This window comes from Callithrix jacchus, chromosome 7, assembly GCF_049354715.1.
Source record: "Callithrix jacchus isolate 240 chromosome 7, calJac240_pri, whole genome shotgun sequence".
In the NCBI taxonomy this organism is placed as follows: Eukaryota; Metazoa; Chordata; class Mammalia; order Primates; family Cebidae; genus Callithrix; species Callithrix jacchus.
Genome location: NC_133508.1, coordinates 19,412,508 through 19,429,614, shown reverse-complemented (window position 1 = coordinate 19,429,614; position 17,107 = coordinate 19,412,508). Strand labels below are relative to the sequence as shown.

Genomic DNA, 17,107 nt, shown 5'->3' with positions numbered 1-17,107 from the left:
GAAGAGTGTTTGTTTCCTGACTTCTTCCTGTTCCCCTGTAGGCGTGCTAGGGGTTAGAAATTCTGCCGTGAATCTTTTTCTTTCATGTATTCATCTGTTCATTTCACGTATTCATTCATTTGCTTATTCATTCATCCATCCATGTACTCATTGATTGATTGATTGATCCACTGGAGACGAGGGTGTCTCAATCTCCTGAGCTCAAGCGAACTTTCTGCCTTAGCTTTTCAAAGTGCTGGGATTACAGGCGTTGAGCCACCGCGCCCGGCCCCTGTCATGATTTTCAGTTCTGAAAAGAATTGATCGGGAGACGAGCTTATGGAATGCCTGTAGCCACAGAGTTCAGTTATGTGATTAATAATAACATAATAGTAGCACATAGCACCCCTCCCCATTTTGCCATGCATTAGGTATGTTCGTCGATCCCAGATCGAAATCCACGCATAAGCCAATTCGCTACGTAATTGTTTTCAATTCCACTTTCCATGGTTAGGTTTTAGCATTGAAAAGTTTCGCAGCCTGGAATGAAACGAAACTGAATGTCTTTGAAACCAGCTGACAGAGGAGCAAGCTTAAAAGACTATGACTTCAGTCAGATGGTTGGATTTTAACCTTGGCAACGTGGCCTTTTAACATGGCAAACTATTCAGTTAACCTGTAGAAAGAGAATGTATGACTTACGTCTTCCCAGTGCTACGGTTTAAAGACCATTTAAGACTTAGACACAGGGACACATGCTCCAACGTTATGATATTAAAGGCAAGTTTCAATCTCCTATGTAGAGGAAAAAGAATGTATGGATCCTATGCAAACTTAACTTTCTTTTTTTGAGACGGAGTTTCGCTCTTGTGACCCAGGCTGGAGTGCAATGGCGCAATCTGGGCTCACTGCAACCTCCTCCTCCCGGGTTCAAGCGATTCTCCCGCTTCAGCCTCCCACGTAGCTGGGAATACAGGCGCTCACCACCATGCCCGGCTGTTGTGTATTTTTAGTAGAGACGGGATTTCACAGTGTTAGCCGGGATGGTCTCGCTCTCCCGACCTCGTGATGCACCCACCTTGGCCTCCCAAAGTGCTGGGATTACAGGCGTGAGCCACCCCACCCAGTTCAAACTTAATTTTCATGTCTATCAGTTGGACCATAAACAAATAATTTTGTATTTGTGTAAATACTGGCTTAAAAGGACATTTTTAGTCCTAGCTTCATTGTTACACAGCAAACTAGATTCTTTAATAGCTTCTTCCATTGTTAGACATGGATATAAACCACATTCTGCTTTTTTCCCCTGGCTTTTGGATTTCTAAGAAACCATTTCTGAAAAGAACAAAGCATCTTGGTATGAAAATGCAGAGATTTGAAGTAAATAGCTAATGATTTCTTAAACATTTTTATGATATTTTAGAGACAGTTATGTTTGAATTATACTTCCACTTTTAGTGAAGTGGGATGATTATTTGAAGAGGGTTGATATTTTTATTGGTTTTGCTTCTTTGGAATTTAAGAAAACTTTAATGTTGAAGTTTTCAGCTTGTTAAAATTTACTTTTAATTTAGTTTTAACACCTTTCTTATGATCAATTTACCTGACAATGAGACTGTTCTAATGTTTTTAAAGTATTTTTTCATATTTAAAAGTTTTATTTGCTGATTTGGAAATCTAAAATTTTTACAAACTGGAGGGAAATAAAACTAGCCATAATTATTAAAAGTAATATGATTGATCAATAGAATATAGTTGTATATTATCTATACAGAAATCATGCTGATGTATCTATCAATCTATTAGAAAAAATACATTCAAATGCATTTTGCAGGAGGTGGCTCATGCCTGTGATGCTAGCACTTTGGGAGGCCAAGGCAGGTGGACTGCTTGAGCCCAGAAATTTTAGACCAGCCTGGAAAACATGGGGAAATCCTGTCTCTACAAAAAATACAATAATTAGATGGACATGCTGTTGCACATGTGTAGCCCCAACTAACGGGGTGGCTGAGGCAAGAGGCTCATTTGAGCCAGGGAGGTCGAGGCTGCAGTGGGTTAAGATTGTGCCTCTGGACAACAGCATAGGTGGCAGAGTTAGACCCTGTCTGAACCAAAAAAAAAGCGGGGGGGGATTATAACTTATTTTCTTAAGTGTTCATTGGAAATTAATTCCTTTAATTGAATTGGGATCCCAGTAAAATTTCTGCCCAGTTCAACAAAATGTTTTAAAGAGTTCAAGGAAGAAAAATGCCAAACGACTCAGGATTTTAAAAAATAAAACTATATCTAATATGTTTTTAAAAGGAACTATTATAAAGTAACTTCAGATAATACTAAGAAGAGCTAGCTGTAGCTGTAATTGAATTCAATTTATTACTCATACAACTCAGATCAATTTGTCCATTACTTTTTTTTTTTTAGACAAAGTCTCGCTCTGTCACCCAGGCCAAAGTGCAGTGGTGCAGTCTCGGCTCACTGCAACCTCCGCCTCCCAGGTTCAAGTGATTCTCCTGCCTCAGCCTCCTCAGTAGCTGGGATTACAGGCACGTGCCATCAAACCTGGCTAATTTTTGTATTTTTAGTAGAGACGGGGTTTCACCATGTTGGTCAGGCTGATGTCAAACTCATGACCTCGTGATATGCCAGTCTTGGCCTCCCAAAGTGCTGGGATTACAGGTGTAAGCCACCATTTTTTAACTTTCCTCAACCTTTAAGGTAGTGCCCATTGTGATTTTAGTTTAGTTGATGAGTCTCTAGATTAGGTGGGACTGATAGATTTCCCATCAGAAGATTCTCTCATCCATATGGTCTGAAATCAATATGATCTACTTCTGTAAATATCTATTAAGTGACCAATAGTATTTAGATGCTGTAGGTAATATAAAAGAAATTAGGCCGGGCGTGGTGGCTCACACCTGTAATCCCAGCACTTTGGGAGGCCGAGGCGGGTGGATCACGAGGTCAACAGATCGAGACCATCCTGGTCAACATGGTGAAACCCCATCTCTACTAAAAATACAAAAAATTAGCTGGGCATGGTGGCGCGTGCCTATAATCCCAGCTACTCAGGAGGCTGAGGCAGGAGAATTGCCTGAACCCAGGAGGTGGAGGTTACGATGAGTCAAGATCATGCCATTGCACTCCAGCCTGGGTAACAAGAGCGAAACTCCGTCTCAAAAAAAAAAAAAAAAGAAAAAGAAATTAATGTCCCACTTCTGTCGTTAGTAAGAGTATGTTTGTACATTTCTGACAAAGTTGCTTTGTGTTTACAAAGAAGAGCCATAATACCCTGAATTTCAAAACATCTACTAGATGTAAAATAGTTGTAGATCTGTGACTTTGGTCACAATTCAGTAAATGAGAATTGACATCTCTTCTGTAGTTTAGGGCTCAATGTGACCAGCCTTCCCACATTTAATAAATGCTCCTTCCAACAGGTACTTCAAAGCTTCCATCATAAATGCAGGTAGTCTTTTAGGGGCTTGGCTGCTCATTGGCAGTCATGGTGGCTTATAAGTTACCCATTTATAGTAGGTTTTTGGCTTTTGAAGCTGATCCAGTTTCTTGAATTGTCTGGTCCTCTCTTCTCTAGAAACAACTTTACCCCTCTTTACTACAGGCCCATTACTTCTGGTGGAGCCTCTGACATTTCCCAAACACCTGAAATCTTCACTCTGACATCTCTCAAACACCTAAAATCTCACAAATGACATTTCACTATCCTATAGCCATTCCTTCAGTACATGATAACACTTGTTTAATAATACCATCTAACATTTACTGAGGACTTTGTTCTATCCCTGTTTAAAGCACTACCTAATTTGTTTGTTTTTTAGTAAAATTATGAAGCAGGAGCTATTACCTCTATTTAACAGATGAAGAAATTGAAATGTAAACAACTTTAATAATTTGCCTGAGGTTGCAAGAACTGGACCCTGAACCCTAGTAGCCCGACACCAGAGGTCAAGGTCTTAACCACTGCAAAAATATAGATTGCCCAAGAACGTGGCTAAACTTCACTCATACATTAAAATACCATTTTCTTTTCAAGAATCTATGTTGTTTGTTCCTTACTTAGGTGGGAAGGATATATGCAAGATTAAGCAGACAGGAGTTTAAGTCTGGCAACAGTTGGACTGCTGGATTTTCAGAGAAGTGTTCCCCAAAGCAAATTATGGTGCTAATTTCCAATGTTCCATAAGTATAGCAAGAAAAATGGGAAGTTCTCAGTAAGGTATATAGTATTATTTCTAGAAATAAAGATGAACCAATCCAAGATTGGTTTTTTTGTTTGTTTAATCCTGGCAGTATTCTGAATTAAATTGTATTCATTCTTCCCTTTACTTTCCAGATATTACAGGTCCTAATTTATAGTGTCTCAAAGGCCAAATAAATTTGAGAAGCTCAGACTGGAGCTGCTGTATTGATACAGAATTGGATTTATGGGTAAATGGGTGACTATAGGTATCATGTTATCTTCATAGAACTATGTAGGTTTGAAATTAGGAGGGAAAGAAGTTTCTTTGAATGGAGATAGCTAGAGGCAGAATTAAGACCTTTCTTCCAGGACCAATCTGAAATAACATTTTGAAAAGTAAAAAGAGGCATGCCTATCATAGAAGAAATAAAAAGGTGACCTGGAAAAATATAAAAAAGGAAGGATTAGATAGAAATTAGTTACAGTCTGGCTGGGCGTGGTGGCGGACACCTGTAATACCAGCTACTCAGGAAGCTGAGGCAGGAGGCTTGCCTGAACCCAGGTGATCCTAATGTCTGATTTAGACATTGATCACTTTCAGATCTTTCAGCCGTGAAAGAATTCCATGGATTTATTGAATAAATATGCTATGGTCAACGACACCGTATTGGCTCTAGGAGCCAAATCACCAGTCTTCATCCTGGCTTTTTATTTGTGAGACCATGGAAAGTTATTTCAACCCTGGGAACCTTGATTTACTCTTTGAAACAGAGAAAATGGGCCGGGCATGGTGGCTCACGCCTGTAATCCCAACACTTTGGGAGGCCAAGGCAGGCAGATCATTTGAGGTCAGGAGTTTGAGACCAGCCTGGCCAAGATGGGGAAACCCCGTCTCTACTAAAAATACAAAAATTAGCCGGGCCTGGTGGTGCATGTCTGTAATCCCAGCTACTCTGGAAGCCAAGGCAGGATTATCTTGAACTGGGGCGCGGAAGCTGCAATGAGTGGAGATCTCACCATTCCACTCCAGCCTGGGCGACAGCGCAAAAAAAAAAAAAAAAAAAAAAGAAGAGAAAATGATAAACACCTTGCAGGTTGTCGTATGGTATAATGGTCATACAATATTTTCTACTCTCTGGTAAAGAGTTGGTGTATCATAGAAAGTACCTGTTCTGTTCGTGTGTGTGTGTGTGTATAATTCGGCATGAAAATTACAGAGAAAAAAAACCCTTTCCTATAGTTATGTGTAAATTACCATGGTTTGCTGCAAAAAACATATAGCAAAGAGACAGGAGAACTATTTTGATTTTACTGTACAATCATAGAATGGCTCAATGACTAGGTACTCTCGTTCTTTAAATCTATATCCTTGTGTACTTATGACCAAAAAAAAAAAATCATGGCAAGCGTCTCTCAAGCTCTAAAGTATATGTAAACTGATAGAAGTAGCAGTTAGCCTTATAAACAACGGTAAACACTGTCTGTGGATTTTAAGTATTACCTCATGATTGGATATTAACACACCATTAACCCAACTTTCAAAAATATGAACTTCACAACTAAAGCCAGATCTGTACGCCTGAGAGAGGTAAAATCATTTCATAAAATCAAACGGTGGCTGAAGCGTCCAAGTCCTGGCCTCATCCTCTACTTGGAGGACATGCAGCAACACAGCAACCGGGCCCCTGCCTTTATTCAGGCCAGCAACATCTTCCATACGCCATTTGGTCATTTTTCCATTGCCCCGGCACCCAGCTTTCCAGCACCGAGAACTAAATATTTTCATCCCTCTCGCCAGCGGCCCCTGGCTACTTAAGGCTCCCCAAGATCCACCGCAGGCAAAAGCGCTTCCCTCGCAGGGTTAGGAAGCTCCGGGGGCGTGACGTGGCGTAACGTTGGGGAGATTTGCGGGTGCTGATTGGGGGACCGGAAAAAGAGTGGCCCGCCGGCGCCGGACGTGACGTAAGCCGGAAGCGACTTTCCGCCGAGAAATAGGGGGCGCGTGTTTGGAAATTGGTACAAAAGATCGAAACGGAGCGAGCTGTTGCCACTCTGGCTTACTGATTTGCGTCCGTCTCAGCACAGATTCAATTACTAAACTTTTTCTTCTTCTTCTTCTTTTTGGTTCTTTCCAACGTGAGCGTCTCCACGAAAAAACATTACCTCGATGAGGTGTGGTGGAGACCAGGCAGCCGCTTCTAATCGGCTAGGTTTGAAAAATCGTGGACTTACCTCTGCATCACCCAACTTACCTCAGCTTGGTCAGCTAGATTTTCTTCAGTGTCTGGTGTCAAGCCACTCGTCACTATTAATTCGGAAAGAGAAAAAAACACCGTTTTCCAGCATTTCTCTTGGTGGAGAGCTAAGCAACAGGGAAAATGTCTGTTTTCCCTAAGATATCTTTGAGACCCGAGGTTGAAAACTATCTTAAGGAAGGCTTCGTGAATAAGGAGGTAGGTCAGGTAACGATGTTAGATATTTTGCAAAAACAAATATTCACACACTCTAGAGAAATAGAAAACAGTCTAAAGGAAAATCTTTAGAGCCATCGTTTCTTATTACTTGTCTACCCAAATGTAAAAATACCAATATGTTTCTTCAGGTATTAAAGCTTACCGAGATACGAGGTGGATAAAGTATATGTTTGGACATTTAGGAACGGAAAAGAAGGGAAAAGTGCGGGTGCCTGTCAGGCATGGCACAAAGGGTTACAAGGATGAACAAGAAAAATCCCTGTCTTCAAGTCGAATTTTAAAAGAGCGCTTGCTCTGGCACTCAGGTGAAAAGGAGTCTGTAATTTGTTGCGTGCCTCTTTCATGCCAATAGTTGTGCTCGGTGATTTGTGTATTTTAATCTTTTTTTCGTGGAGGTTTGTTCCCATTTTAATAGATGAGAAAATGAGTGTTCAAGGAATTGTGTAACTGACCCAAGTTGACACAGCTATCAAGTAACTACTGAAATCTGGAGGGAAAGAGTTCAGGTGTAGTGCACAAAGGTACAGCTTTTGAATCTCAGGCACTTGATTAGCATGCCAGGGCTTTGTAAATTGTGGCTTCACCTCGATTTTTCTCTTCTGTGAAAAATTGAGATTGTTTAGAAATATTTTACCAGCTTGTTTTAGGATATTAAAAGTAAGTGAAAACAACTAGCATTGTTTTGGCATGTAAGGCCTCAAAAAAATGTTAATTTTGTTTGCTAAAGTCCTCAGTAAACGTGGATTGTCTTTGATTGCAGTCTGTCTTCTGATCCACTTTACCACGCTGCCTCTAAGCGAATTTGTTTTTTTCCAAATCTTTAGTTTTTTAGTCAAATTAAAACTATTTTACCAGGTTGTTTTAGGATATTAAACGTAAGTGAAAACAACTAACATTGCTTTGGCACGTTAAGTCCTCAAAAAAATGTTAATTTTGTTTTCTATTGGCAGTGCCTACCACAGATGTCCTTCATAATGTTGATTGTCTTTGATTGCAAAGCCTGTTCTCTCTTCCACTTTACCATGCTGCCTCTGAGCAACTCTGTTTTTTCCAAAACTTTAGTATTTTACTCAAATTAACACCAATTAAATGTTATGGTCCCCCCCCCCTTTTTTTTTCCTGATGGAGTCTCGCAGTGTCACCCAGGCTGGAGTGCAGTGGCCCAATCTCAGCTCACTGCAACCTCTGAGTCCTGGGTTCCAGCAATTCTCCTGCCTCAGCCTCCCAAATAGCTGGGACTACAGGTGCCTGCCACCACATCCTGCTAATTTTTGTATTTTTTAATAGAGATGGGATTTCACCATATTGGCCAGGCAGGTCTCAAACTCCTTACCTTGTGATCTGCCCACCTCGCCCTTCCAAAGTGCTGGGATTACAGGCATGAGCCACTGCCCAGCCTCATTTTTGAATGTTACGGAAGCTATGCCTTTTAGATTTGATTCCTAGGTTTCATTTCCACAGATTACGTTGAAGGACTAGGCTGTATGGAAAGACAAAATACATTCTGTTGATTTCAAGAGAGTTTAAATATAAGACATGTTAAGAGAAGTAGGGGCACTCCACAGTTTTTTTCAGCAGATTTTAAAATGGTGAGCATTGTTTTTTTATAAAGAAGACCTACACATCTTTGACACCACCTCTGTTTCAAAGTCTCATCAACAGTATGGTTTTACAAAAAGAAAAGCTGTGCCTTTGTAAAAAGTATTGATGGGAAAGGAATATTATATTTCGTGTTTTTGTTTTTTGTTTACTTTTGAGACAGGGTCTCACTCTGTCGCCCCAGGTTGGAGCTCAGTGGCGCAGTCTCACTACACTGCTGCTTCGACCTCTGGGACTCAAGCGATCCTCTCACCTTAGCCTCCTGAGTAGCTGGGACCACAGACAGGGGCCGCCATATCTGGCTAATATTTGTATTGTTTGTAGAGTTGGGGTTTCACCATGTTGCCCAGAATGAATGTTCAGTTTTGATAAGACTAAACCTTAAGAAATATCGAATACTTTAAGGCTAGTGGATTAGGCTGACAAGTGGTTTGTCAAGATTCTGTAGAGCAGGGTTTAGTCAAATATGAAAAGAAAAGAAATATGTTTCTTGAAAAGCTTCGATTAATTACATGGGAACATTGAGTTTTTATATCGTCCTATCTGACAGGTGTCTTTGCAACTCATCTTTTTTGGAAAATGCATGTTACATTTAATAATACCATATTAAAAAGCTGATGTTCTGGGGGAATCTTTGAATGGCAGTGACTATATCATTGTTGCTTATTCTTTAAATATTGGCGTTTTAAAAGGATATCCCCCAGTTTGCTCTTGGATATGGTGTTAGCTAGTTAGCTAACATCTAGCTAACTTGGGTATAATGTTAGCTCTACAGAGATGATGTATTGGTAATGCATCATAAATAGACTGAATTCATGAGCCAGTGTAGCATATATTAATATTTGCAAAATGTTCATAATGCTTTGAAGTTTAGGCAATATTTTTCTAAGCCCTTTTATGTCAGGCATTTTCTTAGTCGTATATTACCATGTTTAAGCCCAAGAACCCTGTGAAATATTACTATTTCCTTAGTGTTACTGACGTATAAACAATACAGCAAAATGGAGTGGAGTTGAACAATTGCTAAATGATGTTTAATTAGATGCAATGAATATGTAAGCACGTTCTGCTGACTTTTTGATTCTTAGAAATTTAAACATTCACTTGTTCTTTTTTAGATTGTGTCTGCTTTCGGTAAAGAAGAAGCAGAAAGGAAGTTTGAAACTTTGTTAAAGCACCTGTCACATCCTCCATCATTCACAACTGTCAGAGTGAATACACATTTAGCCTCAGTACAACATGTGAAAAATCTGTTACTTGATGAACTTCAAAAGGTTTGTGGGAATTTTCTATTGTTGGTACATAATTGCATTTTTGCAATCTGCTGTGCTGTTCTCCATTAAAATCCTATGAATGATACAGTACGCTTCTAATTTTACAGATGAGGAGATTGAGGATCATGAATGCTAAATTGTTGGAAGTCATCCTAGGCGGTAATGCTGGAACTTGACCCTAGTACTTCTGATTCGAAATTTATTCATTTTTTGATAACTAAATAGCTCATTAAACCCCTCTGGGCCTCATTAAAGTGGGCCTCACTAGCTTCATCATTAAAATACGAGTGAAGAAGTCCAGTCTAACCTTAAAATCCTGTGGGTTTGTGATAAGCACCATGTAATGACCAGGAAAACAGATTGTATAGCTGAGATAAGCCCAGAGGTAAGGAGGTACATGCTAAATACTTATCAGATTATAGTGTTAATTGACATAAAAAGTAGATGTTGTAGGCCAGTCCTGGTGGCTCATGCCTGTAATCCCAGCACTTTGGGAGGCTGAGGTGTGTGGATCACCTGAAGTCAGAAGTTCGAGACCAGCCTGGCCAACATGGTGAAACTCTGTCTTTACTAAAATTATAAAAATTAGCCAGGCATGGTGGTCAGTACCTGTAATTCCAGCTTCTTGGGAGGCTGAGACTGGAGAATCACTTGAACCCAGGAGGCGGAAGTTGCACTGGGCCGAGATTGCGCCATTGCACTCTAGCCTGGGTGACAAGAGCGAAACTCCATCTCAAAAATGTTGGGCCAGGTATGTGGGTCATGCCTGTAATCCCAGCACTTTGGTAGGCCGAAGCTAGTGGATCACATGAGGACGGGACTTGGGGACCAGTCTGGGCAGCATGGTGAAACCCCGTCTGTACTAAAAATACAAAAAAAATAGGCATGATGGCACATGCCTGTGAACCTGGCTACTTGAGAGGCTGAGGCACGAGAATTTCAGAACCCAGGAGGTGGATGTTACAGTTAGCCGAAGTCATGCCATTGCATTCCAGCCTGGGTGATAGAGTGAGACTCTGTCTCAAAAAAAAAAAAAAAAAAAAAAAAAAAAGATGTTGAAGTGCCGTATGTTTCGTAAGACCAGGAAATTAGAACAGTATAATGAATCTGAATCTATTTTCAATGTAAAACAGCGTGAGGCTTTTTTTCGTTCAACCAATAAAGTAGTTTTGGCAAAATATTCCTCTTACAGAGGAAAACACTATTATAAAATGCCGTTTATGACTTCCAAGCAGAAAAGAATTTGAATTATCTTGTTTATATTTTACTATTTTGCTTTTGAAAGCTTTGCCTTATGTGTTTCGTATACTGTACACTGAAATTTACCTCAAAAGAAATGTAAGATGTAGAAAAATCGATGCCCGAGGAGTACCACATACATTGCATATTGTAGTTATTAAATGACTTAAGTCACTGGTAGGTGTCAGCAGACCATTTCCGTCTTTTTTGTATCTGAATTAAAAGCAAGAGGCAACCATGATTAAAGGGTTTCCATTTGTAAATCACAAGCTGTGTTTACTCGAGTTATTTGGAAAACTTTGGAAAACTATCGCTGATTGACTTACCCCCTTTTAAACAATCTCATTATTACATTTATGGACTCTGTCATGCTCTCCTTAAGAGCAATTCTCTAAATACCAAGTTGTGAGTAGACGACCAAGTTATAAGATGAACCAGCTAGTGTATCTGAATGTATGAGACCAAACCTTAGTATAATAATTAAATAATGTTTTGAAAATATTAATCTGATTTTTATTTATAGATAGCAATAATCATATTGAGAGTAATGACATTAGGCATTAAACATAAGCAGTTGCCCTAAGCAACTAAAGTAATTACTTTTCCATAGCTATGCATATATGTTTTCGGGTAATGAAAAAGAAACTGTTCTGAGGCCCAATGGAAGTATCCATAACTCAGGCACGTCCAGATTTACTTTATTATTATTTTTCATAGCAAATGATTTCCAGAACCTAGATATTTTAGTGTCCTAGTCTGAATATACAAGATCCCATGGGCTAGGATCAGTCACTCTGGGCTTTGGGTTCCTTTCCTTAAATGTTAAGATTGGACAGGGAAGCTTGGGTCAGAGTCACTAGATAGCAGTGCCTGATTCTAGCAAGAAAGAGTACTTGGAGGAGGCTTAGGCTATAGATTTTCTTTTTCCTTTCACATTGAAAAGTTCACGTGTCCTAGAGAGATGTCCTGAATAGTATGACATAAAGGTGAGTGTTTTTTCCTCAATGTCTCTGTACCACATACTGATTTTTTTTTTTTTTAATGGAGTCTCACTCTGTTGCTTAGGCTGGAGTGCAGTGGCACTATCTCGGCTCTCTGCAACTACTGCCTCCCGAGTTCAAGTGATTTTCCTGCCTCACCCTCCTGAGTAGCTGCAATTACATGTATTGGCCGCAATGCTTGGCTAATTTTGGTATCCTTAGTAGAGATGGGATTTCACCATGTTGGCCAGGCTGATCTCAAACTCCTCACGTCAAGTGATCCGCCTGCCTTGGCCACCCAAAGTGCTGGGATTACAGGCATGAATCCTATGTATCCCTGCGACCAACCTGAAATTTAATAATATAAAATTTCATTAGGCTTCTGAGAATATGGAGAGGCTGGCATCTTCATACATTGTGGGTGGAAATGTAAATGATACGATCTCTTTGGAAAACTAGTAGTATCTTAAAAAGTTAAACATACTCTACAGCCCAGCAATTCCACTCCTAGGTATCTACCCAAAATAAATGAAAACATATGTCCATACAAATTATCCAGCATGGATGTTCATAGCAACACTACTCATAATAGTCAAAAGGGACACTCCAAATATTCATCAGCTCCTAAGTAGATAAACAAAATGTGATACATTCATACAGTAGAATCAGTCCTCCAGTAACAAAAATCATGAAGTACAATGAACTGATACATGCTACAGCATGGATTAACCTAAAAAAATCTTAAGAGAAAGAAGCTAGACATAGATGCTACAAATTGTATTACAGGCTGAGCATCTCTTATCTGAAATGCTTGGGACCAGAAGTGTTTCGAATTTTGGATTTTTTTGGATTTTGGAATATTTGCATGAATATAATGAGAGATTTCAGATATGGGACCCAAGTTTAACATGAAATTCTTTTATGTTTCATGTTCATCTCGTATACATAGGCTGAATATAATTTTATACAATATTTTATGTAATTTTGTGCAGGAAATCGTTTGTATACATGAAACCATCAGAAAGCAAAGGTGTCACTATCTCTGACACTCATGTGGACGATCTGTGGTTGTTTGGCATCACTGTCATTCCTGACTCTGAATTTATATACAGAGAAAATATTTATATAATTGTTTTCTTTTTGAAAGGGAGTCTTACTCTGTCACCCAGGCTGGAGGGCAACAGTGTGATCTTAGCTCACTGCAACCTCTGCCTCCCCGGTTCAAGCAATTCTCCTGCCTCAGCTTCCTCAGTAGCTTGGATTACCGGCACGCGCAACCATACCTGGCTAATTTTGGTATTATTATTAGAGATGGGGTTTCACCATGTTGGCCAGGCTGGTCTCGAACTTCTAACCTCAGGTGTCTGTGTGCCTTAGCCTCCCAAAGTGCTGGGATTACATGTGTGAGCCACTGCGCCTGGCCTATACATTTTCTTATACTTATTCATATGTAAGTATTTAACAGTAAAAAAAAGATATGCCCTTAATACAGTGAAAAACTACTGTGTTCAGGGTAATTGAGCAGCACATAGCGTTACCGTTATACCTGAGTTAGTTACTCAACAACAAAAACAAAAACACAGTAGGCTGGATAAACTCTGCTGTGAGCCTGCGTTTTGACTTTGACTGGTCCAGGTCAAGTATGGAATTTTCTACTTCTGGCATCATGTCAGCACTCAAGTTTTGGATTTGTAACATTTCAGATTTTTAGACTAGGTCTGTTTGGTCTGTATTCCATTTATGTGAAATGTCCAGAAAAGGCACATTTATAGAGAAGGAAAGATAGTGGTTACCTAGCAATGGGGACAGGGATTGATTGCCAGTGAGCATGAAGGATCTTTGTGGGATGATGGAAATTGTCTAAGAATGGAGGACAATTATTTAAATTTACTAAAAATCAATGAATTGTACATTTTAAATGGGTGAAGTTTATAGAATGTAAATTATCTCAAAAAGGCTGTTTTAAAATGGCATAGGGCAGAAACAAACATTAAAAGTAGGTGGTGATATGCTTGGTTTGGAAAAAAAATGTTTGTGTTGCTATGAAGGGTATGTACATGTGTGGTTTTATGGGTTTTATTTCTATATCATCTTAACATGCTCCTAATTGAAAGAGAGACAGTGACCTTTGGCCTGAGAAGCTTTGATCTCTGTATAAGCTATCTCCTCAGTGTAAAGCAAATGTTACTTATAAAACAAAACAAAAATCAAAGTTCATTCTCTTCTTTGGTGAGAGCTGTCCCCTATAATTGATACTGTAAGGCTATCAAAATGATGGAGGGAAGGAAAGAGAAAGGAAGAAGGGTTTGATTGAATGAGGTAGAATTTATCCTTCAAATTGCTTCTTATCTGTTGGATATGGTTATAGTCTGAAATATCCTTTGTCTGCAAGAAGCAGAAGTCCATAGAGCTGGTGACTTGGTAGATATGAACTTATATTTCTAAAATATGCACAATTATTTTCTGTTCGCTTATCAACTTAGAAATGAGCAAGGTGATCTCGGAAGTTTTTTGTAGATAGTGTGTGGATTCTGTGGGGCAATGCAAATATGTATTGTTATCGCTCTTTTATGTAGTATGTGAAAATGGAGTTTATAAACCCTAGCCTGATAGAGTATGCGGTCCCTGTCATCCAGTTCTCTGTGTAGATGGTTTTTTGTTTGTTTTTGAGAAGGACTCTCACTCTGTTGCCCAGGCTGGAGTGCACTGGCATGATCTTGGTTCACTGCAACCTCCACCTCCTGGATTCAAGCGATTGTCCTATCTCAGCCTCCTAAGTAGCTGGAATTAGTTCGGGAGCGCGATGGCTCAAGCCTGTAATCCCAGCACTTTGGGAGGCTGAGGCGGGTGGATCACGAGGTTAAGAGATTGAGACCATCCTGGACAACAAGGTGAAACCTAGTCTCTACTAAAAATACAAAAATTAGCTGGGCATGGTAGCACGTGCCTGTAATCCCAGCTACTCAGGAGGCTGAGGCAGGAGAATTGCTTGAACCCAGGAGGCGGAGGTTGCGGTGAGCTGAGATCGCACCATTGCACTCCAGCCTGGGTAACAAGAGCGAAACTCCGTCTCAAAAAAAAAAAAAGTAGCTGGGATTACAGGTGCATGCTGCCACACCTAGGTAGTTTTTTGGATTTTTAGTAGAGTCGTGTTTTCACTGTGTTCTCCAGTCAGGCCTTGAACTCCTGAGCTCAGGCAATCCACTTGCCTCGGCCTCCTAAAGTGCTAGGATTACAGGCATGAGCCACCACCCGCGGCCAGCTATTTTTTATTCTGTGTAGGGTGCCCACTTGTCTTCTGCTTGTGTCAGTGGTACACTGGTACCTATTTAATAACCCCTTTCTGGGAAAAATAACTAATTTGTGGTGTGTGCTGATTTCTGTGGTGTAAATACTCCCCTGGTTCCCTGGTAGCTACATGCATGACTGTGGAGTTCAGAAGAGATGCACAGAGTGGCTCTTCTGAGCTGGTGTGAGCTGGCTCCCGCTCCTGTACCTGCTTTCAGTGTGACAGCTTCCAGTTCCCTTATAATGGAGAATACAGAAAATTCCGAACCTCAACCATAAACGTTTCTTTTCCTCACCAAAACTGATATGGATGCCAGTGTTGATTGTGTATGTTAGGTAGTATTTATTAATAGTAATCTCAGTCTTTAACATCCTATTCAGAGACTTTTCTTAAATGAATACTACATGTAATTCTATATTGAATATAAGTTTTTAAAGTAAATAATTTTAGCTAACCACAGCTTGTGTTTATAAGGCCAAACAGTAAGCAAAATTGAGTCTTGTAAAGAAGTCAGGATACTTCAGAATTAAAATAGAACATTGTTGTTTTGAGGAGGTCATTTTGATTTTTGCAGTACCCCGTGGAATAAAGTGAAAGTGCTCTGGAGCTACTAGAGCTTCATGCTGTGGTGGATGATGATACTGAAAAGTTTCCTAAGTTGAAATGTATCAGATGTATCAGTTGCTTTATAATCATGTTTATTTTTAACAGCAGTTGAATGGATTAAGTATTCCTATTCTTGAACATCCAGACCTTCAGGATGTCTTACTTATTCCTGTTATTGGACCCAGGTTTGTAAAAACTTCATTTCCAAATTATATTCTTCTCAATAAGATTTGTCACAGGGAGCTTTTTTACTGTTTGGTGAATGACTAAGTTTCTCCGTTGTTAGCAACTTTCTGTAGATAACAGGAATTCAGAAATTTATAAATGCAAACTTTATATTCTGTTCTGGAAAATCATGCAAAAGAAGACTAGGAATGGGGGCAAGGACCTTGAGAATAATGCGTTTTAGGTCCCTTTAGTGCTTTATTTCATCTGCTTACTTGTATTTCGTAGGAATTTTCAGTGCTAAATTAAAACTTTTTTTGAGCTGCAACAAAAATATGAAGTAACTTATTTTCTACTTTCGTAGCTGATATGTTTGTAAAATTTTATTTTTTGAGACAGTGTCTTGCTCTGTTGCCTAAGCTGGAGTGCAGGAGTATAATCCTAGCTCATGACAGGCTCGAACTTCTGGGCTCAGGCAGTTATACCACCTCAGCTTTCAAGTAGCTGGGACTACAGGTGCGCACCACTCCACCTGGCTAATTTATTATTTTATTTTGTAGAAACAGTCTCACTATGTATCCCTGGCTGGTATTGAACTCATGGCCTCAATCCCACCTCAGCCTCCCGAAGTGTTGAGATTACCCATGAGAGCCATCTCACCCAGCCTGTAAAATTTTATTCATAATTCAACAATTATGTTAAACTACCATGTGCTGTTTCTGTTCTACTCACTCATTTATTTGGAAAGCATATGTTTGAAAATTGAAAAATAGGTTTTCAGGCTGGATCTGGTGGCTTACTTACTCCTGTTATCCCAGCACTTTGGGAGGCTGAGGTAGGTGGATCCTATGAGCCCAGGGGTTGGAGACCAGTCTGGGTTATATGGCAAAACCCTGCCTCTACCAAAAATAAAAATAAAAAATTAGCTGAGTATGGTGGTGCCTACCTGTAGTCACAGCTATTCAGGAGACTGAAGTGGAAGCATCATTTGAGCCTGGGAGGTGGAGACTGCAGTAGCTGTGATTGTGCTACTGTACTCCAGTCTGGGAGACAGAGTGAGACCTTGTCTCAAAAAAAAAAAAAAAAGCTGGGGGTGTAGGGGGAAGGAAAAATAAATTTTTATATTATAATGAATGATTATAATGATGTTTTATTCCTTTAGAGCATTTTACAATTCCTGATTATGATCTAAAATCTTTTTAAACTCCTAAGAGTTACAATAAATACAGAAATGCTTCTGTTAAAACTTTAAAGTAATTTAGTGGGCAGCAATAGAGCAGTGGTTTAATAAACTATGATTTGTC

The 17,107-nt window shown here is 39.6% G+C and overlaps 1 protein-coding gene across 3 annotated transcripts in view; it reads left to right on the top strand.

Moving 5' to 3' along the window:
• The first annotated feature begins 6,146 nt into the window (after nucleotides 1-6,146).
• The window catches only part of NSUN6 (NOP2/Sun RNA methyltransferase 6), a 59,229-nt gene continuing 48,268 nt past the window's right edge, over nucleotides 6,147-17,107 (top strand). For 2 of the 3 annotated variants that reach the window (XM_017974089.4, XM_054258499.2), the window contains exons 1-3: nucleotides 6,147-6,630; nucleotides 9,369-9,524; nucleotides 15,744-15,823. In XM_017974089.4, coding sequence (XP_017829578.3) covers nucleotides 6,556-6,630; nucleotides 9,369-9,524; nucleotides 15,744-15,823 — 311 coding nt within the window. In that variant the 5' untranslated portion in view covers nucleotides 6,147-6,555. The remainder of the gene's footprint in view (nucleotides 6,631-9,368; nucleotides 9,525-15,743; nucleotides 15,824-17,107) is intronic. The other variant, XM_035306893.3, reaches the window with a different exon arrangement.